This window comes from Mastacembelus armatus, chromosome 6 (assembly GCF_900324485.2).
Source record: "Mastacembelus armatus chromosome 6, fMasArm1.2, whole genome shotgun sequence".
NCBI classification, from domain to species: domain Eukaryota; kingdom Metazoa; phylum Chordata; class Actinopteri; order Synbranchiformes; family Mastacembelidae; genus Mastacembelus; species Mastacembelus armatus.
The window spans coordinates 5,459,827-5,484,280 of record NC_046638.1 but is presented as its reverse complement, the minus strand read 5'-3'; the positions used below and the strand labels follow the sequence as shown (position 1 = coordinate 5,484,280).

Below are 24,454 nucleotides of genomic sequence, written 5' to 3'. Positions count from 1 at the left end.
AAGTGTATCTTTCTAGGATTTAAATGTCCTTTTTGATTTGACAGCCAAATACACTGTATGGAGTTGAAGAATTTAATTATATCCACATCTGCACTACAATTATTACAGCAAAGTTTTAATCAATGACACAACAGTCATGGAACAAAGATTAAAAATCAAAAATTGTCATTTTTTTAATAGAGGAAAAAAGTGAACATTTAAACCATTTTACACTATTCCTAGATTTTAAAAAAAAGTACAAATGACTTGTTTTTGCTTCAGGAGGATATACATCACTTACAGTAAAAGGAGAGGTGTCCACTGAAAAGGTTATTTACATTTTTACATTTAAATTACTCTGTTCCATGTTTCCAAGCTTCAGCCACTTGTACAGCAGTTCATATACATTTCTGTACTATTAGAACGGAATGGAAACAAGTGAAAAATCAGTGGCTCAGAAAACAATATTGATTGTACTAACACATAAGGTATATTTCTGCAATGATAGTATTATTTATACTTCCTTTAGAGTGATATATGTTAAAACCTAAAATTGTAATTGTTGGAGGCACTTGCTATCATAAGGATGAGTTTATTTAACAGGGGAAATATATCCAGTTGATACTGAAAGAACTTTTCTGAAGAAAAAAAAACTACAGGTACAGAAGCAAATCTGAGAATGGGACGAAAATAATGGCAGATATCAGCTGTTGATGCACCCAATGTAGTGAGCAAACAGCCAACATGTCACAAATAGAAGGAAGAAAAATAGACACTGTACCAGGCTGTAGGTAAATACAACACAAAGTTTTAATGTTAATATTTAATTGATGGAAAATCTGAGCTAGATTCAGTAGTACACGATGTTATAGGCAGGGTCATATGTAAGTGACACCAGAATATTAAAGGTGATTACTCCTGATAGTGGATACTTCATACTGTCAATGTGTTTCTTCATTTTCAAAGAAATGTGTTTTTCTTAATACTGCCAAACAATGCAAAGGGTATAAAAGAGTAAAAATAGAAAGAGGAGAATCAGCTGATAGACAAGACTTTTTCTTCAGACTAGCAGTTGCAGATGACTCAACATGGTTAAATTAAACGTCTACATGGAACAGAAGAGGTATGATTCATATATACAGGACATCAGTCTTCAGTTGACTTTTTACACTGTACAGGTGCTCAACCAAACATACTTGTGTTACATCTTGGAGTATTTACATTTTCACATTTCTAAATATTGTGCATTAGTTGGTAACATCAATCCTGAGATGCACATTACCACCTCGTTCATGGGAGTCTATGCATTTCCCCAGAACAAGGTTCACGATGGCTTCCTCAGAGAAATACAGAATTTTGAGACTGAGGGAAGAAAGATTTGTAGTCTGACTTTTTTAAGATTTGGTTTTTCCTGTAGTTTCTTTTTTTAGAAAAGATGGAATAACATCATCCTTAGATAATTAAGGGAAAACAACCTGGAAAAAACATTTTCAGTCTCTCAGCAGTAGAGGAAGTCCACACTAAAGCTCTTTAGAAGAGCACAACAGATGAGGGGAAACTGTAGAAATGACGTTGGGAGTTCAAGGCAAGGTTATGTTTCAGTGGTGGTTGTAGGTACGTTGCTTGGCTAATTCTGCTTGTTGCCATACATGAGGGGGATGATGTAGACTGATATGTCATCTCCAGAGCCTAATCTGTCATTGGATATCCTCCAGCCTCGATCCTTCAGCACCCCTCGTGCTCTCATTACGAGGTCTTGAGCTGCCATTGTGTACCTGACATAAAACAAAAGTGATAAATGATTAAGATGAATCATCAGACCTGATAATAATTATGAACCACATTCGACTGCAGATCAGAGAATCCTATTAATAGTTTCCAAGCTTTTCCCTGACATTAGAGAAATACTTATCTAAATGTTTGGAAATTTCCATTATATAATAATCTAACAAGGTTCGTTCTGTCCACACTGTACAGGAGTAAGTTGAAGTTCAGCCCTGAGTTGAAACAAACAAACTTCAAACATGCCTGTGCTGGTCGTCGGGGTCACAGTTGGACAGGAAACAGGTGACTGCTTCGGCTACTTCCTGGTTGGAGAGGACGTCCCACAGCCCGTCAGTTCCCAGCACCAGAACATCATTGGCTCCATGCTCACACTGCCCCAGTGGGTAAGCTCTGACCTTAAGATGAAAGGGAAACGGTTGAAAAATGCTTGTTTCTAGAAATCACTCTGGTTTTATTAAAGCGTTTATAGATATGTGTTGAATCAACTGTCAGATTGGACAGTTGTGAAATGTAACTTACAGTGACCATCAATGGCATCTGATATCAAATGCTTTACTGTATGAATTGAAAAATGCTACAGCAGATATGTAGCAGATATCTGCTACATATCTGCAGATATATATCTGCACCAGATATATATATAGATATATATATCTATATATATATATCTATATATATATATATATCTATATATATATAGATATATATATATATATATACATATATATATAGATATATATATGTATATATATATATATTATATTTATATTTATTTATGCATGTCTTCCCTGTGCTTGCGTGGGTTCACTCTGGGTACTCCGGTTTCCTCCCACAGTCCAAAAACATGCATGTTAGGTTAGTCATAAGAGTGAGTGTGAGTGTGTGTGGTTGTTTGTCTTTGTGTGGGATAGGCTCCAGCAGATCCCCGTGACCCTGGTTAAGGAATAATCGGGTATAGATGATGGATGGATGGATGGATATTTATTTATTTATATATGTGCGTGTTCTGAAAGTTACTGATGGCCTCAATCTTACAAAGACATCTTTAAGCAAAGAAATGTTACTGTGGCAACTCTTATAATAAAGTCTCAAAATACCATGGTTATATACTCTGAAATACTGCACAACATAATACCTGCTGACCTTGAAAAACTGCCTTAGTATAGCTGCTTCAAATAATTCCTTTGTTACCAAGGGGGAGTTGCCAATAGACAGCTGGTACACTAAATAAATGCAAAAGCTGTACAACATGACCACATCGCCTGGAAACAAGGTTGTAAACCTTGTTATTTAAGTGAAGAGAAAAGGTGTGAGGTTACTAATCCATGCAGGTGACGGTACATCCTAGAATTGATTTTGAAATTGAGCAACAAATTATCTCTGGAAAAGGGGGTCATGACTGCAGCATCTGATTTTTGACCTAACACCCGCGTTTGATCTCATGAGTATAATTTGATTATTCCAAATGTCAAGGTCAGCTCTTTCTTCAGCTTTATTTATAAATAAGAGAGAAATCTGTATTTCCTGACTTAACATCTTTGCAGAAAGGATTTTCCACAAACCCTGCAGGGCACTGCACCGCTGCCGTACATATGGTTTCTTTATAAATATTTATACATATTATTTAATATTCAGTATGACCTCAGATGCTCAGGTTTGACATGTCTTACATACAGTATACCAATAGTGTGGTTACAGTCTATCTCAAAACAAGGATCTCAGAGGTGAAATCAGAAAAGAAGTTCAACATCAGAAAGGAGGCTGAACTAGAACTGAACTCAGAGAGCAATGAATTAAAGATCAAGAAAATTCATAGGCTTTGTGACAACTGCAATAATGTGCAGCAGACAAAGAGTCATTGAGGCTGACTACACACTGACCATACAGTTTACCATGCAGAGTGTTAATGGCTAAAGGCATTTTACAGTGTTACCTCTGAGCTCTTGTTTATGAAGTACAATACACAATAAATCCACCAAGAACAAATCCAAAGAAGAAGAGGCACAGATTTCCTCACCTAAACAAGTGTCACAAGACACATGTGTTGTGTTCATGCTTTATTTACCCACCTCTGTGTAAGTAAAACATTAACATAAGGAATATATAAGACAAATACTGTTTAATTTATATAATAGAAATGTGAAAACATAAGTAAAAATAAGTTAAACCATAAACATTCATTAAAACTCCTAATACTCTTAGTTGTGTGTAAATGATAACGTGAAGGAGGATAGAATTCAAAATAGAACCTACCTCTGGGCAGCAGGACAGGAAAGGTTTAATATAGATGTTGGAGTCATGCACTTTAAGATTGTGGTCCCCAAGACCCCTTGTTACTCCGATGGTCGCCAGCACACGAGCCTGCCAAATTACATAAAGCACAACCTCCATGTGGTCATCATTTCTATCAGTTACGGTAATATCATACTTAAAGTGATTTCTGAGATCTTTGAACACAAAGTCATTAGTACAACAGACTCAACAAACATGAGTTTAGTCACGTCATTAACAAATCATTTAGAGGTGAGTTTACAAGTGACTGTAGGCGAAATTTAATAATCCCGTTACACAGAAAAACTAGACCTATAGAAGTTGAAACCTGTCCAACATGTCAAGTTTGGCCAAATTGGAAAAATAAGGTAAAGAACTGTGTAGGTGTTCTTGACCCCAAACTGCTCTAATGGACTGCTGATGTCCATCAGACAGGTTTCTGCAATATCCTCTATGTGTGTTCGTGTGTGCGCCCGCGTGACTGTGACGCAAGTTATTTTTGAACAAGAGTGTATTCCCTACTCCCTCTTGTTACTCCTCCTTAGGTGGAGTAATTAAAATGCTCTGACTTTAGTGAACCTTCTGTGAGTCTATTGCGTTCATCCCACTTAACTGTAAAGAATAACCTGCATGACACATCCCTAGTGGCATTGTACTGACAGATACAGGCTATTTCCAGCGGGAGTCTTATTCTGGATGGATGAGCAGCATTTAGGCAAATAAACACACATCATCAGCATCCTCCAGTTTTGTGAGTGCTTAACGATCACTCCCCAAGGCCCATATGCCATCAGACTCATTTGTAAGCTGTATGAAACTCTGATGTCTACTGTCTGCACAGATCGCCACAGCAGCCTCTAAAAATGGCTGCTGGCACAGGACTGGGGAACTGGGCTAATTGAATCTACTGTATAGTGCATTAGAAATGATGGCACATAAGGACAGGGAGAGGAGTAGAAGGGCAATTGAGGTCTGGTAGGAATGAGCTTGGATTAATATGCAGCACAGGGAGAGAGAGACAAGAAGACAGAGACATGGAGAGAAGGGAGAGTGTTTAAAGTGGCAGCAAAGCTCCTCCGGCAGAGAAGGGAAAACATCCTGGGATTAATTGTGGAGTGTTGGGGCCCAGCAGGCTGCATGCCAGGCTTTGAAGTGCTCTGGCGTTCCTCTCCCTTGCACAAAGCCTGCTCACTCTATCTAGCCATCCATCTCCACAACTCACTTCAAAGGGAGAGGACGCGACGTGGGCAGCGCCAGCAGTGCAGGGGTAAACCTGAACAGAAAGCCCCTCCCCCAGTCCAAGATAAATCTGCCTGTATTAAATAGAAAACTGAGGCCACCTTGAGAACATTCAGATCTATTATGTTTCCTCTCTGAACTTTTCAATGCAACAAGGACAAGATACTGCACACCACCACATGTGCAGCATCACCTTGGGTAAGCCAAGTCTGCTAAACTCTTGACATTTCTTATGTGTTTTGGGTGAAAAAGATGCTTCTACAAGTCAGTATTTAGGCAGCGGTATATGCAAATGACCATAAGTCTCTTTTTGGACACTTCATCTTTCTTTCAACACATTTTCATCATGTCACGGGTGGCTCAGATGGGAATGTCAACTTTGACCGCTAACTGTCCATCAAAGCAGAAATATTATAAGGCTGGTGCAACAAGCACACAAGGAGTAACTGTCAGCACGTGACTGCCAATCACTTCTTACCTTCTTCCCTTCTCCGTAGATCAGAGGAAACTTCAGGTCATCTTCCTCAATGGTTTTATACGCCCTGTGCAGAAAAGAGAGAGGGCACTTTATTGGATGTTTGGCTTATGGCAGGCAGCATATACGTGCCCTAGGAGATACGCCCCCAGCAGCCCCTGCTGCTGAGGCGACTGCCACAGACAGATGCTAGGAGAAAATAAACCAAGACAGCCATCACACAGAGAACAATACAGAGCTGTAACTAATCTTGTTTCCCTAGTGACAAGGATGGATGGACCTAACACTTTGGATTTACTGTTAATTTTCTGTGACTGTAGCAGTTATATGCTTGAGTATATGTATTTGCATGTATGTGTCTGAAGGTCTTAATGTAAAACAGCTGAATGAAGCAAAGCTATCCACGTTTTACATTCCCTTGCTTTCAGAGCAGTGTTCAGAGAGCTTCCCCAAATAATGAATAATTTACCATCTTCAGACTGGGACCAGGCAGAGCTGCAGTAAAAGGAAAAAGACTTTGTAATATTGTATGTCTTCATGCCAGGTTTTAAGATACACTTTTCACCTTTTACAGCTGAGAACCCCGCATTAAATAAACCCTGAATCTTTGCTCATAGCGAGTATAGTCTTTCTCAGCGATGAACAGTTTTATTTAAGAGGAACAGCTCTGTCGCTCTATAGTACCAGAAACATTACAAATTTGAGCCAATTTCCAGAAAAGCTGCCAGGACAAACTTTCCTATTCACAACTCACACCAGGTGTATGGGTTATTTGAAGTTCTGACATGGGTCAAATAAAACAATACAACATATCTTCATTTTTGCCTTTAGACTAGAGGAAATGCAGGAAGAAGTGTTAAAAATATTAAAAATATTAAAAAGTGTTTTAAAGTGAGTTTAGAAGTGTTTTGATAGTAAAAAAAAAAGAACTACAGAACATTAAACACTAAAAGCAAACCTTAAGTGTTATTTTGCAGATATCATGTAACCCAGGCCTGTCCTAAACACCTTATCCAATGGATGTCAGCTACTGTGAAGCAGATTAGCAGGGACCACGGTGGTTTTTACATTACTGCTGGTTCCACTCAGAGAGACCATATGTTTCCACCTTAGGCGAGCACTATACTGCTGCACTCAGCACTTCTTTAACAGTGTGCAGAGTGAGGGCCATCACAGCGAACACAGAAATACAGTCTGCAGCCTGAGACACTTCTGAGTGGAGCACTGTAGCACAAAATAATGATCCAGAGAAGTGTTTCCTCACTAACGTTTGCAATCTTCATGGTGTGGAAAAACCTCTAGAACAGCAGTCTGATCATGAGAGAATTAAAGTGAGCATTAAAATATGCACTAATTAAACTGGAGCAGGTATTAGCATCTATTTAAAAAATAGAAAAAATAAGTCTGCTGACATTTCACTCCAAACATCTGTGATTTGATTATTTCACCTTCAAGAAATTTCCAAAAAGAAAAAAAAAAAAAATACCTGCAACATAGAGACACACACTTTTATCATTATTTCAAAGATGCCTTGGATGAAATCCCCAGAGCCTGCGGTCAGGGACAATCTCCCTCTCGAGATGTGTGTTTACTGCAAATCGAAGCCTGTCAGACTTGAGACAAAGTGTGTGACAGACTGAGAGAGATACACATTAATCCTGTTATGATATGCGCTCCCTGCTCTGGGACACGCTGTCCAAAAGTAGCAAGAAAAGTTGCTCAAAGGCTGTACTGTCTGACTACAACCCTGAGCGCTTTCTCATTCAAGGGCTATTTGGTCGCAGAGTGTGACTGGCTGAGAAAGAAAGAGAGAGGTGAGGAGGGCTGAGGATGATGGGGGTGCAGGGAAGGAGGGGGGGATTGTATCATATTTTCTGCAGGTGACAAGAGATGGGCCAGAGAGGAGGGCAGTGATGTCATCCCTGTTTGGTGCAAATAGAGAAGCATGAGAAGTGAGTGTCCAGCATCCTGATCTGAACTATTATACACACATGTACTCACAGAAACATGCGCACATACACACCTGTGGACAGATTGGAAGGTGTCATTGTGACGGGCCTGTGTCAGCACTAGATGAGTCAGACAAATTGGCACTTGGGCAGCTGGCTTCAGAATTTTTGGATGCATTTAGGAATAACACAAGGCCAGAGTTAAGGGCATTCACCCAATAACTCTCCAGTCATACTGGTACATCATGGAAAAAGAAAGGAAGAAGAGAAAGAGGAGAGGGACGGGCAGACTGTGATGAAGGTGTGTGTTAGGTGTGTCTGTGTGGCTCCCTCCTATCTTCCATAGGATCAGGGAGAGGACAGAAAACACAGTAGGTGTAGGAACTATAGAGAAACATATTGAGTGCTGTTCATTGTTATTTATTACTGCCCTCTGTCCTACACAACACTTGTCTTTCTTTTTTTCTATATTTGCATCTTACCGATGTCTCTTACAAGCCTCCTTCATCTCTATTACATCTTTAAAGCTTTAATTATTTCTCTCTATCTCTGAAGCAATTTTCTTCTCATTGGTTCTTTTCTTCCTGTCTGTCCCCTGCTTCTCCATCTTCCCTCCTCCTGGCTGCCTGTGTTGCAGTGGTGTTTGGATCATGTCATACACGACTGCTCAACATCTATCACTTCAGGACGCCGTGCATACAAATCCACCCTCCATCTTGGACAACAACAGCCATTACAGTTTGCAACACCTAAGCCAGTTCAAGCAAGGGGATATAAAGAGAGCAAGGGAGGAAGACTGAGCGAGGTGGGCTGCAGACCTGTATGCTTTGATTAAAGCATGGCCTTGATCATAGATGTCTTTGAGGAAACTGGATGCTGTGTCGGAGTACACCCCCACACACAGAGCATGTAGGCACACAGGCTCCACATACAGTACATGCACAGACAGAGAGCTACAGAGACATAAAAATATCATCCTTTATGCCTATAGAGAATCTGAACTGCACCTATACAGGATGACAGAGTTAAGTCACACCCACACACATCAAAGCTATGAGCCATGGCAGCTGACAGGGCAATAATTTAAGATCCAGACTTAGTCTTGGTGAAACTGAAGCTGAATTGGGTTATGGGTAGAACCTGATTAAAAATACATCACAGGCCGTCTGCACTGCTGAGACAGTAAGCAGGCAGACAACAGCCTGAGAGTTCTGGGCCCAATAAGCAACACACCCGCTGTCTGACCTACATCTGCTCAACCAACACACAACCAACCACACCGGCAAATATGGTGTCAGAAAACACACTGCTCCTTCCTCCTCAGTCACCTGCTTGGTTCCAAATCCCTATGTAATACACACATATACACACACACACACACACACACACACACACACACATATATATGCATTGCAATGTTGTACTTTAGGTGGTAAAGTTGAAGATAAATTTAGTTTTATTCACTGTCAAGAAAGTCTGCCAGGCTTTTAAAGTTTTCCTCTCCAAAGTACCTCTACATATGCAAATATATGACTTGAATAAACATTCTTAAAAAACTTTTACTATTACCTTTAATTGTAAAACTCGTCTGTGTGCGTCACAATTCTGAACAGGTCCAGTAGAGTCTGTTCACAGTGAATCTGTTAAATGTTTTATTTAGGTTCTGATTGTAAGACCTCTTTGATAACTGCTGCTAACTGCAATTTAACATATATCTTGTAATCCTGAATCAGTGTTCGTAACTATGATTGTTACTTTTGTGTTAAAGTCATGTGACATTTAACCAAATAACCCCTTCTCTGCCTAAGCATACCTACAGTAGCTTTAACGCAGATTTCTTCCATCAGGTTTTCTATTCCATGATTGACCATGATCATCTTTCTCCTTTTCATCTTTCCTTTCCTTGTCTTCTCCTGTCATATTTCCATCTCTTTCTTTGTGTATTTTCTCCTTCTCCTACTATATCCAGTCACGTTTTATCACTCTATCCACAATAACATAAAGAGCTGGGTCCTTGTGCCCACAAATTCCTTCTTGCCTTCCTCTCACACAAAAATGTCAAGACCATTTCCTGACCTCCATCTGAGTAAAGCTCTGAATCGCTTTTTTACACTGTGGCATAAACCGAATGGGATAGAGGTTGCTATTATAGACTGTTTTCATTATAGGAAATCACTCAAATGTAGATAATGCCCCAAAGTAATGTTTCAGTGAAGCATAATTGTATAAAGATGGCTAGAAGAAAAATATTTTGACATCACTTTCTTTGTGAGGGTTCATGGATCCAAGCAGGTACAGAGAAGATGTTAAAAACCAAATAGTATTTTTAATGTTGAATAATTTATCAGGAAGGCAGAGAGACACTTACTGACACACATACACAAAACAGAAAAAAATAAAGCAATGGTATACTTGCTGTGTTGCACTAGCATTGCATTTGACATTAAGAGCTTAATGTCAGATTATAACCATTAAATCAGATTATAAATCAATAAATGAACCCACCATCCTGACATGGTGAAGTCGCGGTACAGCATCTTCTTCCCCACCTCCTTCCTTTGCACTCTCCTTGGGAACTCCAGATGTGTAAACTCATTCCCTAATAAGTGAGGCTGCATGTATGCCTTTGATATGACAAGAATAAAAAAACAGAAATTTAAAAAGATTGACATGCCCAGGGGATAGAAAAAACAATTCCATAGTCTATTAAGCTGGCAAAGAGAGCAGGGAGGGTAAAAGAGACAGAGCTAAGCATAGCCAGTGTCTCAAGGGAAGGGGGGTCAGCTGTGCTAATATCTGACAGCTGTGCTCGCTAGAATGAAGCTGAGGAAGGTTCTTTCTTACCAGGAACTGCAGTCTCTGTCTCTCTGACTCTGGTGTGAACTCTGCCGACATAGGGATGACCTCCCCAGCCCGGATAATGATAGCTCTGAGGGAGCAGACAAAACAAATCTCTGTTGATTTAAGCTGGGACACTGTTGCTTGAGAAGGTGAGCAACAAGAAAAATATGTGTTTCATTACAAAGGTATGCTCATTTTGCATATAAGAGGGTGTGTATCTCACCTGCTGTCCCCAGCATTCCCAACATAGAGCTTCCCAAGTAAATAGACAGCCACCAACGCAGTGCAGCCACCTGAGATGTTGTAGACTGCCTTCTCCTTTTCTATTTGGACATCCTTAATACAAATACACACACAAATAAATCCTTCAGTGAAGCCACATAGACTAAACTCATCCTCTGCACATAGCATTTAAGTAAGAAGCCATTGCTGAATAAAATATTCCCCTGAGACTTAAAACCTGATACTCGTCATGATGCTATTATTAATTATAGCAACATAATGAATTCATTCATCAAGAGTGCCATAAGTCAAGGACCAATAAAACACTATGGAAACCAGAAGGACAGAAGTGAAACTTTAGAAGGACTGCTGGTTATTAAACTAGTTAATTAGTGCAGATTAATTTGGTGCTAATTAAACCAAAAAATGATTTGTAAAAACCCATGCTATCAGTTCATTAATTAGATGAATGATTAACCCGTCAGTGGATTAATCAACATGCTAACATAAAATTGAAACAAGCTGCTCTCAGCTGGTTTAACCCTTTTATGTGCTCTAGCCATTGTTGTTCTGCTCTTAATGGCTCCTTAGGGGCCTTTAATCACAAAACAGAAGCAGGAAGTTATCCCAAGAAAGTGGATGACCCCCTCGGGCGCCTCCTTCGCTTCCCTCCATCACTATCAACAGACTGAGTGGGCTGAAAAATGTTGTACGCATTTGCAGTGAGTCCATCCTTAACATGTGTCCCCATGAGGGATGTTTACCCCATCTAAAGCACACTGACATCTGCTCAGCTGCTGACAACTTCCATCTGACTACAAATAATATTTACAAATAAGTTTATAGTGTGAATGTGTTGATTTGACAGTGGACAGCAGTGAATTGTACTGTATATAAATGTGTGTGTGTGTGTGTGTGTGTGTGTGTGTGTGTGTGTGTGTGTGTGTGTGTGTGTGTGTGTGTGTGAGTGAGTGTGGCTAGTTACAAGATGGATGTGTCTGCGAATCTAACTGTGTACACTGCACACCACATGTGTATGCTTGTTGTGGGCTTCTGTAGACATTGTGTATGATTTTATATGAGACATAAAGTTTGTGTGTATATGCAATTGTGGGTTTCTGTATCCCTTCAACAGAATACACACATAATCCGTGTGTGTGTGAGTTGGGGAGGGTTTTGGAGGATGGGAGGTGTGGTGAACAAATGTACCCTTCACCCTGGATGAATTATGAATCCATAGTGAGCTATACATATTTATCCACACTGTATCCAATAAGTCTTCCTGCAGGCAAAGTCTTTAATAATGAAAATCTCTGCATAAACATCTACAGCTTTCTGCTCCAGGAATCGAACAACTGACCAAGATAAGGCAGAGAGAATGAGGTACAATATCCAAACATACATGTCCAGTTCTACAATACTGCCCTAACTGTTGCTCTAATGCAAAAACGGTTTCAGGTCCTAATTAGCAATAAGCAGGTAGTCATAAATTTGGCAGTCCACAGCTGGTTAGGCAAATTAGCACTAAGTGTCTGGAAATTTGGCCTGAAACAAAGCATGCTAAAAAGCACATAGTGATGAGGTTGATGCTTTTATGTGTTTGTTTTTGTACAGATTATACAAGTTTAATATAAAGTGTCAGAATGATAAGCCTCTGTCTATGAGCTACACGTTGTTTTTTTATGTTTATACATTCCATGCAGAGTGTTATCAGGCCACAGCAGCCAGACCACACAGACTGGACACTTCCACTAGGAATGTAGTGAGTCATGTCAGCAGAGAATTAAAGGAGGATCCTGCAGATAAGATGCAGAGCCTTGGGACAGAAACATCTGAAGGTTTTCTAACATTTTTCATTTGCGTAAAGAATGAACTTAATTTAAAAAAAATAAGGATTGGGATTCCAAGCGAGAGATCCTGTCAGAGTTCACTTCAGCAAAAGTAGAAGTGTCATTTTTTTGTTCCATTTTTGAACAAAAATGTACCTAACTTTACAAAAGGAATTACAAAAATACTGACACTCATTTATTAACATAACCTCAGACCTTCATCAGGCCAAACTAATCATTGGGGACTGATAATCTCATAATATAGTGAGTGCAGTTGAGTGGGATTTTTGCTTTTTGTTCCAATGTTAAAGAGGGCAATATGTTTTCAGGCCATTCAAAACATTCTATTTTAACCAGATTTATTGTGAGAGTACACTAGAAGTTCTCATAACCAATTCAAAACACAATCCTCATGACAGTTTTACTCAGACTATATACAAGGATTAATTACACAAAGACACACAAGTACCAAGGTTCCCTTTTTATGGTCATCAAAGTTGGTTATAGTTAATTGCACACTACCACCTAGTGGATAAAATGTGGAAGCTACAGGATGCACTATGGATTTCCTAATGGCACTGATCTGCACTGCTCTCTATCTAAATTTAATATATCTAATTAACAATCTCACAAAACACTAAATCAGTTTTATTCACAGTTATCACAGTTTTCCATGTATATTTTTTTGTAGTACACGGGCAGTTTTATGTATTTCCAAACCATTCCTTTTCTTGTATTGTACTTAAAGCCATCTGCTTGTTTAAATTGGCTGCAAAGCATTATATTGTCTATAGAAATACTATAAGTAAAACCACTAACAGAACATAAGTTCACTACTCTTTGGTAACACAGCTCAAAACAAACATAAGAGAAACTAAAGTCCAGTGACCATCGACCCTCTCCCCCTCAAAGCTTATCAGGCAGGTCCACAGTGTTTTGATTGGCTCTGGTCTTGATCGCTTTTCCTCTGCATGAGGAAAATCTTCAGCATCTACTTACAGTACAGCCAGATGGCAAGTGTGTGTGACCTGGATCAGCCGGAGGGGAAAATGCATCACTTGTTCTGGCTCCACAACTGGTGACTGACTGACTGACTGACTGACTGACTGACTGACTGACTGACTGACTGACTGACTGACTGGCACCATATGCTTCCAGTATGAGAGAAACAATCATCATGAATTTGGAAAAATCTTGGTGTGTCTGTTTCTCTGTGTCTGTGTTGTTTTCAGGGTTTTGGTTTAGTGTTTCCGATCACTCCTCACCATTATAAGCCAGGACGCTTATGTGCATTTTGTTTGACCTTGTAAAAAGAGTGAGTCACTATCAAGTGACGTAGAGTTAATGAAAATTAAGTAGGAATGTGCACAGATGTCAGTAAATCTGACAGGCTGTGGTATAAATGAATAGTACTTTAAATCATAACTTTCATAGTTCTACATTTTGCCAAGTGTTCCACTTACCATGTCTTTGAAGGCATTCTCGATGGCTCCAATCACCAGGCTCTCATGTGAAACTTTCTTCTCAGTAAAGAAGCGTGTGGGTGGGGTGCTGGGTGAACCTGGAGCCCCTGCAGCACCGCGGAGAGAGGCTGCCCTGTTAAGGGCACGTTGGGATGTCGGGGTGAGGTGATGATTCATAGGTTCCTCATCCAAGCATGTGGGGGGCAGTAGGTTCGGAGTGCAGAGGATTTCCATCACCTCCTGAAGGTGCAGGGCGATGTGATGATGTAGGAGGCGAGAAGCTACTACAGCTGCCCCAGAGCCAGCATGACCATCAAACAATGCCCAGTAGTGTAAAGTTAGGTCTTCAGAGCCGTCCTGGATATAGGAAAGAATCAAACACATCTTCTTTAACAGTTCCTTAACAGTCATTAAGGAGTTTATCTCAGCAGGTAATTATTCCAGGGTCTTCTTCGCTTACAAGCAAAAGCATACTTTATAATCAATATGCATGAAACTGAATGACTCTTTATACCATTTAATGGCTCATCTTATGAAATAAAAAATGGGAATCTGGGCACCATTAAGTCTCAAGATCCTCTAAATTTGAGAGGGAAGTAAGTAAGTGAAATAATAGAATAAACATATTTTTGTTTACAAATTATGTTTTTGTTCACACTATAGCATGAGTTAAACAGTGTGATACAGCACGAGTTGAACTGCTTACAACTGATATTCAAATCGTGGTAGGAAGTCATAAAGTAGATGTTGCCTAAAGGATTACGAGCAGTAAAGACTGGGAACCACTGATGTGTACTGTAAGTGACCAGAAGGATAGAAAAAAAATCCTGTTTAATACCACACTGGTATTAAATGGTTTAGCCCCGAGGACAGCTGCCACTCACCATGGCAGTGCACCAAGGAGGAAGCTGCACTTTCTTCTGATCTGACACTGCCCTTCCTCTTGAGGGTGCAATATCTCCATAAACGAATGAACCTGCTATGATATTATTATTGATTACCTGCTTCAATCTGTGGATTTCAAAAGACCAGGATGGACTGTGTGTTCCAAAACCAAATTATATCTTCTGTGTTCATCTGCAAAGTGCTAATTCCCACATAATTGAGAAAGTGTCTAGTGATATTGTTCCCTCACTGCACACCTTTCAGATTGGCACCTTCAAAAAGTGCAGCAACACTATGATCTTCTGGCCTCCAATGGTCACCCTTTTTACTAGTGTGTTAATTAATCTACCCCCACTCTTAGTAATACCTTCTTATTGATCATTATGCTGTGACACATGTGGTATATAAACTCTACATTTTCATTGTAGATCACTGCTAGCACATACTGCTCATCCAGGGACTCACACACTAAAGCTCTGATTTTCTTAATGTAGTGGATACCAGTTCTACATCATGAGCCTATGAAGCAAGCAGAGACCACTAGGAAGGCTCTACACTACTCTTATTGGTCCAGGATCACTGCAGTAGTGAGTCATGAGGTACTTGCATGAGTTTGCTCTAGCCTCTGGGTAGGTCTGAGTAAAGTACTGGTGGGCCGAGAGGAAATTTTAGCAACAGTGTTACTTTATATATTTACATTTATATATATTATCCATATTTTAACTGAATCAAATGTGTCTACATACTGTACTGTATACCTGTATTAAACTGCCCTAGAAATTAAAACAGCAGTGAGTTAACCTAAAATCTAACTGGGTGTTTCTATGAGTAGATGCACTCGCATTTGCCTGTTTGTTTGTATCAGTGGCTGTCGAGAGCTGTTGAAGGCCACTCTAGTGTGTGTAAAGGATGCTATGATATATGCCCCAGTAAACTGCTGATGGGATAGGATGAGGAGACAGCGGCCAGTCAAAGACTACACCCTCTGTGATTGTTAACATGGATTTCATCCCTGAATTAATACTAAAATATAAAGATTTGTGATGAGTATCGATATTTTATCAAAATGATGGCTCAACTATGTACACTAGCAATTTATTTTCAGTTCTTGAACTGAAATATCACATTTAATTCTGATTTGTTCTTATTTGGATTTTGTTTATTCGTGCAATGCAGATTTTTTAAGACGTTCCACTGCACCAAATGTTTTATTTAATTCAGTTTCTCTTGTCAGTATCTTGTCAGTATTTAATTACGTCTAAAAATAACAGAAAGGCGATGAGTGCCACTACAGTTTGTATTTTTTTCCTTTTAATTCAGAAGTTCCTGTTGTTATATATCTGCAGAATATCACTTGGGATCGAAATATTGGAAAACCTGGAGCCTCGCCCATCAGCGCGACTCACCAGGTTCTCCCGGAATCCCAGGCTCTCTCCATTAGGCAGTGAGGACCGCCGGTGAGTCGTTGGGGTCCGGTTGGGTGTGGCAGTTCCTGCAGGTCTCCTTTTGACCACCAGCACCTCACAGCAGGCCTGGTCCTCGTTTAATGTGCTCTTTCCTGCATTGATCACCCTATTTAGAGGGGAAAACAGGACACAAAAGAGAAGAGATAATAAGAACAACTAAGTAAAATATCTATTTAAATATATATATATATATAAGGTACAGTATAAAATGAACTGTGCTATGGCAAAAGCTGAACACTTTGTTTCTAACACCATACCATAGACTATATATTATTTATGCATTCTTTTCACAAATCTACTAATTCAACTTCAGCAGGCATCATGTGTGTACTATACATGATTATATTGTATACATTAGAGTATATAGTGTCTGAGGGATGAGAAGTTTCCAAGGTATCAGTTCTCTTCTTCACTCACATGACTTCAAATACACCTTTCTATCTAAACCAAAAACCGTTTAACAGCAGCTGTGTTGTGGATTTTATTTTTCAAAGCTGATTATGCCTTGTATTTATTACTACTAAGATACTAATCTCCCAAATGCTACTATACACAGATGCAGATAATCTAAGGGATTCTTGCTCAATGTGTCTGTCAGACACATGACTGTGGATAAAACCTAGAATCCTCAGATTTAGGGGGCAGAAGCTGTGACTTCCAAACTTAAAACTGTTTAAAAGTGTTTAAAAGTTTGCCTCCATAACCGCAGTTTTCTGTGAAAAACAAAGTGAGTTAAATGAAGTCAGTAGATACACAAACTTTAAATAAACAATTTCAATTCAAGTCCCATGCATATGGGGCAGAGGACAGAAAGACACATAAATACTGTATTACACAACAGCTGGCAGATGGTGCACTGCCGCTGCAAGCTGCTATAGTCATAGACAAGCATAGGCGGATTAACAATAGTCCAGGCATTTTCAGTTTAGCCATGCTGTAGGAGTTGTTGGGTATACTGTGGCCCTGTTAAAACTATTTTTTATATAATTTTTTAGTATGCTTGAATAAATTAAGAAATATTGTGAGAGCTGTTCTCATTCATCTCAGACATTGTACTGCTACACTGCTATACTGCATGTTGACACGATTCTTTCCCTGTGAAGGTTCCTCTATAAATAATCCTCCACCTCCAGCAAAGACAACACTATAGGTTGTAAAACTTACAGGATATTGACAGAACTTTACTCTGTTAGATTAATTTTAATTGGTATCTTACACATACTCACCACATCCCTATTCTAAAAATGAATAATAGCACCCCCTCTACAGTGTGTCAACAAGGCAGGTTTAAAGGAAACACTTTATCTGCCCACATAGCTACTGAGATAATACTGTGGGTTACTATGTGCTCCCTTCATTACCTAAAGTACAACTGTACGGTGTAAAGTGTCTTAAAAAAAAAAAAAAAAAAAGACTAAATGTCAAATATTTGATAGATCCAGGTGCTTATATTTATTTATATCAGCAGGAAGGGACATTTGAGAGTCATCTTTAATACCATTGCATTCACACATTGAGCTGTGAACTTGATAGTGTCTTAAATAAAGAAGTTTGCCAGATCTCAAGTACCATATGTAGTTTTAGATTTTCCACAGGCTTTTAAAATCCATCTATGAAAGAGTGGTATGCTTCAAAAAATATTCAACAGTAATGAAAGTACACAGTGTATGTGCCATTAATGGGTTAAATATGCAAAAAAACCAACAGCAAGGCCCTTTCATTCTTTTCCCTAGAGGAGAAACCACAAACTTCATGCACCATTAGGCATTTCTGAGAGCAAAGCTCTGCAGAGAGTGACGTTCATTTGACCCTAGTAGATCATAAGATTAACAACAGTTGAGCTTTCAAGCCTTTCATCTCTGAGAGGTAAAGCTATCCACACCCTGAGGCATGAGCTGTGTCCGCGAACAGGGCTGTCATATTCAGTTACCTCATTTCATTTCTTCACATTTCAGACATTGACATGGCCTTAATTACCCGGTCAGAGCTGAAACCTACAGCGTGCCACCTTTGGTTTTCAGAAATTTCTCCTTAGTAACACCTCCAAAAGGAGTAATCAGGAACTTCCAGGTCATTTTAAACAGAAAGTATTATGATATCATACAGTTGTATTTTGTGGAGTTCAATAATAAAAATAAAAATATTAGACACAGTTAGGTACTGTAGCTAATAATGCCGTAATATTAACAATACAACTGCTGGTGAAAACATTAGTCAAAAGGTTTGGGGCATTTTTTTAAAAACCATTTCTGCCGATTAACTTGCAAGAATAACAAGCAGAAGAATCTGTGATAGAAACAGTCATCAGTTGCAGCCGTAAATACAATAATACTTAAAGAACAGTAGTGGCCTATTCTAAATCTAAAACTTGCTCTGTTCTGAATCTAGATCTGGATCTGTTGCCATCCTCTTGCACAATGAAAAGCATGTTAGAAGTTATGCCATGTCTTGGAAAAATTGACCCGGAGGCAATGCATACTTCAAACACCCTGTTCACAAAGCACAGGTAATTACAGGTTTTCAAGTTATTCAGCAACTGCAGTGCCTATAAATGATTTTCTACTATCATGCAGCCCATGGTTTCCCCTTCTCTTTTATGAGTTTAATCAAATTCTAGTCCCTGTTTTCTAAGAGGTGTGCTGGCTATTGTTTTCAAAACACATCCACAAGCTGTATGTTAAATATTTTGGTATATGCAACACAACCCCTACTGGCACAAGAAGGTGGCCGTATTTTTGATATTATTTGTATTCGTTGTGCCAACATCTTATATTATTCAAGCCTTATCTACCACTTATTCTTCTACTGCTGAAAAGGGGCTAGAGTAAATCCCGCCAAAGGGCGGTGTGCACTCTGGACAGATCTCTCACAGGGCTGACAGTGCAGTTTAGAATCACCAATTAACTTAACCCCAATTTGCATGTCATTGGATGGTGGGAGTGCCCAGAGAAACACACAAAACAGGTCAGCATCAAACAGGATCTGAACCCAGAACCTGCTTGCTGTGAGGCAACAGGCCAAACCTGCACTGCCATGCTGCCCATCTACCTTTATTTTCCTATATGATTCTACACACTGGACATTTATGATCAGTATTTGAAATGTTACTTATAACTTTCAACATCATGTTATGTCCATGGTTAGATCATCTTTGAATTTCATGGAATGTATTATACTTTCCCCCAGAGAGAGAGCTGAAAGAAAATCCTAAAAGTGATCAGACACACAGTTGTGTCTTGGGGTGTGAAACAACCCAAGAACATGTGCTCTCTCATGTGACTGAGCACCGAGAAGCTTTGCTCGTATGCAACATTGCTCTTTTTTTTAGCTCCTTTACAATGGAAAACTTAAAATGTGGCAGAGAAGACTGAGGACTCCACCCTTTCATAACAGAAGAACTGGATACATATTTATGACCTTTACTACATGTTTCAACTCTTTCTTCACATGCCCTCACTTGCCCTCAGTTCGATCAGCAACACACCACATTGTTACCTGGACCTTCTGCTTTCTTATATCTGTTCCATAAACACAGACATTAATGTCATCCTGTTGCACTGACATGCCCTCACACATGTAGACCTGCAGACAAAACATGCCATGTGCAGTGATTGTGCTATTGTTCAGCTTACAAACACACATACTGATTAAGTATTGATCGGGCTGCTACTCAGGTTGCAGGAGTATGTGCCATTGCTTCTGCATTAAGTGGGAAAGCTTTGTCACAACTTTTAATTTCTTTCCTCTGTCGGTGCCACTACTCTCCTCAGCCAAAAAGCAAGTTGGAGGAGGTGCAGAGAGGATAGAAGTGGAGGAGAGGAGGAACCCATTTTTACTGTGTTAATGCTACCTTACAATCAAAACAATATTTCTCAGAGTTATTTAATTTACACATTCCTGATAAAGTCTCCATAAATTGAAGATTATAAATTTTGGAAGCATAGATAGGTCACTGAGTCTACGTCCTTCGCTTGTTGTTTTGTGACTTGATATGGTCTAACCTCCTGATCTAACCTCCTAAAACTAAAAAGGCTTCCTAGAGAGAGCACACCTGAATAAACTCCATTGAAACAAGGTGGAACTGAGCTGAACAAAGATGACATCAACAGAGGTTTCCCTCATCTCATTTACATTTGGATACAGCAAGAAACATGCAACATTACATCACGGCACCCGAATAGTATACTGAGGAAAAGAGGAAGATCAGTAGTCAGTGCTGGGGAGTACATGATGAGGAAAAACAACTGGAGCGGCAGAGCATGTACTGCAAACAGACAGTAAATGCAGCCTGTCTGCAAAAATGAGCCCTGTACATGTCCTGAAGAAGAAAGGGTGACGGAAGTTGGAGTGAGCAATATTCACTGATCCATTGAAATGATCATGCTCACTGGACCTGACAGCTCACCCACTCGGCATCAGAATCCTACTTATAAAGCAGAACTGCTCTTCCTGTCTCCACAGAGAGTAACACAATAACCCAGGATTACCCTAGACAGCTCAGAGAGGACCACCCATAGACAGACAAGAATATGAAGGACAACACATTACTGACTAGAGTGGCAGGACACACACACATGTACCTTTCTGTTCTCTTTCACCAATGCTAACTAGCCATAAATAGTCTAATAACTGTAAATAGCACCCTGCATCATGAGTGCCTCTAACAATGCCAGTGAATAAGATGTTACCAAGTTTTCAAATGCACTACAAGAAACTTCCCTGCGTTTTAGTTTTGTCAGAATGATCAACTAGTATCTGACTCTGTTAACCCTCCTAAGTGGAACTGTACTGTTCACATCACACCATCTTTTCTGAGCTCAGGTTTTCTCTGTTGGCAGTGAGATTTCTCAGCAATGCCTGCTGGTTGGCCAGCTGTTGACAAATCCCAAGTATGACTGAGTCCTGGCTGATGCTGCGCCAAGCTGGCACACTGATTCAAGAAGAAGGGCTGTTCAACTGACCCTGCAAAAATGCACCTCCTGTTTCAATATGTTGACACTAAAATAATGTTTGTTGGTCATCATAAAATCAATAAGATAAAAAAAATCACAATTATCATTTGAACTTAAATTACACAACCCACTTTAGAACATAAATGAATTATTAAAGCATTAACGAATTAAACTAATGGTTATTTTCCACTCTCATGCGGCTACAATGTTGTTCTTTCGTTTCTTTCTTGGAAACGATGAAAACTGCCTGAGGGAGCGAGACTGTACGGGTCAGTTGTGTTGAAACCAAACTGTGCTGGCTGACTTGATATGACAAGCATTTTTACAGCACATCTACACTGGGTTCACAGCAGGAAGGCTGAAGTGGAAACATTATTGATTCAGCCTCAAACGCCACTTGAAAAAGAAAGACTTTCTCATATGTTTTGAACTGTGAACTGTAAATGTAAATTATATGTGATGAAAAGTAAACTAGTTTGCTTGTGTAGTGCAGGTCTTTGTGTGCTGCTCTTACCTGCATGCAACTAAAATAATTCCATACTTCCCTCTCCTGTTTGTTCCCTCTAGGAATACTAAAATATCTCACAATGTCTGTGTGTCCTCATGTTCTGCCTTGCGGCTGCAGTCCAATAACTACAAGACAAGTTATGAGATGTAAAGTAACAACTTAGCTTTTCATAAGTCAAGTACCCGCAAAATATGCAGTTCATTATACGCCCATTTAAATGCCAGCAGTCAGTTACTGACTGCCTTGGCAGGAGGATGCAGGGAATCAAATGCATCATTTGTGCCTAAACATAAGATGTGATATCAATTATACAACAGTTGATCTAAGGTCTTGTTGCTGTTCTGGTCTCAGTTATCAAGTAGCAGGAAGGAAGACTTTTAGTGTCTGACAGAGCAAACATTGCCTGAGCAAATACAGCAAAGCTGCTATTCTACATCTGATCATGTAATAGCTACAGGGTATAGTCAGGTTTTACCAGCTTTACTGTGATAGGTCGTGTAAGGCTGCAACGAATCCTCGAGGAACTCGATTACAAAAAATCCTAGAAGCAAATTTTTTGCCTCTAGGATTCGTTTAATTTCTCGCGTTATCGGACCTGCTCCTCCTAGGGATCATTGTTCCACACGGACCGTAATCACTGTCGCACAACGCGTTTCAGTATCAAAAGTTGGAGCTCTGGTAAAAACCGTCCATAAAAGGCAGAAAATGTCCAAAGTTTGTTTGGTTTCATTTCAGACTTAAATAAGATGACAACACGGTGCAATGCGTGTGTTGTAAAGTAGAACTGGCGAACAACAACAACACTTCGTCAACGCGTCAACATCTGAACAGAAAACATCCGGTTGTGAACCAGACGGAGCCCACACAAGGTAACGTCACTTTAAGGTAACGTCGTTTCTGTCACGTATTACACAATAGTATTATTGTTTCAAAATGCAAAAGTCTGTTTTATCCAGCTACTCGAGTAATCCCTCAAATATTCGGTAGAATACTCGACTCCAGAAATAATCGATAGGTGCAGCCCTAATATGTAACGTTAGTGTTAATATAACACTGAGAGGGTGAAATGGTAAATCTGGTGCATGCCAATAAATAATGTTACTGTTATTTAAAATAAAACCTCGTCTCAGCCAGCGGTTCACTATTGATCTCATATAAAAATCACTGCTACCTATATCTTACACTGAGTCTATGTATCAACAGTGGCCTTATAACCTACTTTATAGTGTCTTTCCAGCTACACCATCACAATTAGCCTCCTATGCGGCCATAGAGACCGGATGATCTGTTTGTCAGAGGCATTTTATTTGCTACATGGTCTTGGCATCCCTTTAGGAAATGATGTTGTTAACACTGTACTGGCTGTATCATACTGAAAAAATATATATGAGCCAAGCGCAGCTGCACTTTGGCCTATTTGAAGTGAAGATACACATGGAGACTGGTAGAATAATGATGAGGGGCTGGTGTTTCTGTTTACGCCTTGGAGTGGTCCAGGGAGGACGCGCTCACTTCCAGAGGATGCTGTGTGCGCTGTGCAAGAAAAGATGGACGCATACAGGTTACTCACTCTGCGTAGCCGGTGGACCACGGCAGCCGCTTGGTCTCCTTCAGAATGAGGATCGGTCTCGCAATGTGATCCGCCGAGCACTCTATTTCGTCCGGCGACAGTCCCAGGAACTCCGGTCTGCTGTAGGGGAATTTCAGCGGCAGATCCGAGCCCCCGGGATGGTCACCGTTGGAGCCGCCAGCCATCATACCTCCCATAAAATTGGCCACCGCCGATTTCACCCGTGTGAGCATGGTCCTGCGGCAGCGTGGGTCCAGGCGAAGCGATTGCGTGAGTCTCCCCCCTCCCGACAGATCCTCGCACGGCAACGCAGCTTCGCGGCGTGAGAGGAAGAAACACGGCCGCCGTGTAAACTCATTCAGCCCAGCGCTCCCTCGATGAACACGGAAATAAAAGCCGCAGACACACAAGCAGACAGCGCTGCACGACAGTCATGTGACAAACCGGTTTCTGCTGGTGGGTTTGGCGAGCAGGTTTCTGACAGAGCCGGAGGGCAAGTGTGCGTAATCCTGTACCCGGTGCAGAGAGGCACCGATACTGTCATTATAGGACTGACCAATGGCCTGGATAATAGACCCTAGTCCAAAATATGTGATGGAGTATAATATAAATGTAAATATTAAAAAGCTGATTAATTTCTTAAAATACCCCAAATTTACCTCAACAGTCTGCAACATACAATGTCAAACCTTGCTGGCACAAATCACACACTCAAATCAAAATGTTCTCAGTTTTTTGTAAATATTTTATTTATTTATTTTATACTTTAGAGGAACAGGTTAGAGTGCCCCCCCAAAGCCCAAATTAAAGCCAATTGATGTATAATTTTTTGAAGAATGTGGGAGGAAACCAGAGAACCTGGAGAAAACCCACGTCACACACTGGTGACCCTTAAGAGTTCCAGTCCTGCCCCAGGAGACCTGGAGGCCAAGTGGATGTGGGGCAGGACTGGAACTCTATTAGATTCAACCAGACAGTTGATGATGGTGTCTGAATCTATAATACATGGGTTGACCTGCG

At 40.1% G+C, this 24,454-nt stretch overlaps 1 protein-coding gene across 1 annotated transcript; it reads right to left on the bottom strand.

Annotated features, from left to right (window-relative positions):
• Positions 1-767: 767 nt before the first annotated feature.
• Positions 768-23,815, bottom strand: ppm1h (protein phosphatase, Mg2+/Mn2+ dependent, 1H). The gene is made up of 10 exons (XM_026312417.1): positions 23,435-23,815; positions 16,345-16,510; positions 14,054-14,410; positions 10,763-10,875; positions 10,543-10,627; positions 10,204-10,322; positions 5,753-5,816; positions 4,018-4,125; positions 2,008-2,159; positions 768-1,754 (listed from the first exon to the last, which is right to left on the bottom strand). Exons 1-10 carry the CDS (start codon positions 23,665-23,667, stop codon positions 1,607-1,609), a joined length of 1,545 nt encoding a protein of 514 aa, XP_026168202.1. The 5' UTR covers positions 23,668-23,815; the 3' UTR covers positions 768-1,606.
• Between the last annotated feature and the right edge of the window lie 639 nt (positions 23,816-24,454).

Coding starts and splice junctions, on each gene's coding strand:
- ppm1h (XM_026312417.1), bottom strand. CDS start 23,667: ATGCTCACACGGGTGAAATCGGCGGTGGCCAATTTTATGGGAGGTATG. Junction 10,876..14,053: donor AGAATGCCTTCAAAGACATG/GTAAGTGGAACA, acceptor ATTTGTATTAAG/GATGTCCAAATAGAAAAGGA. Junction 5,817..10,203: donor GACTTCACCATGTCAGGATG/GTGGGTTCATTT, acceptor TTTTCTGCACAG/GGCGTATAAAACCATTGAGG.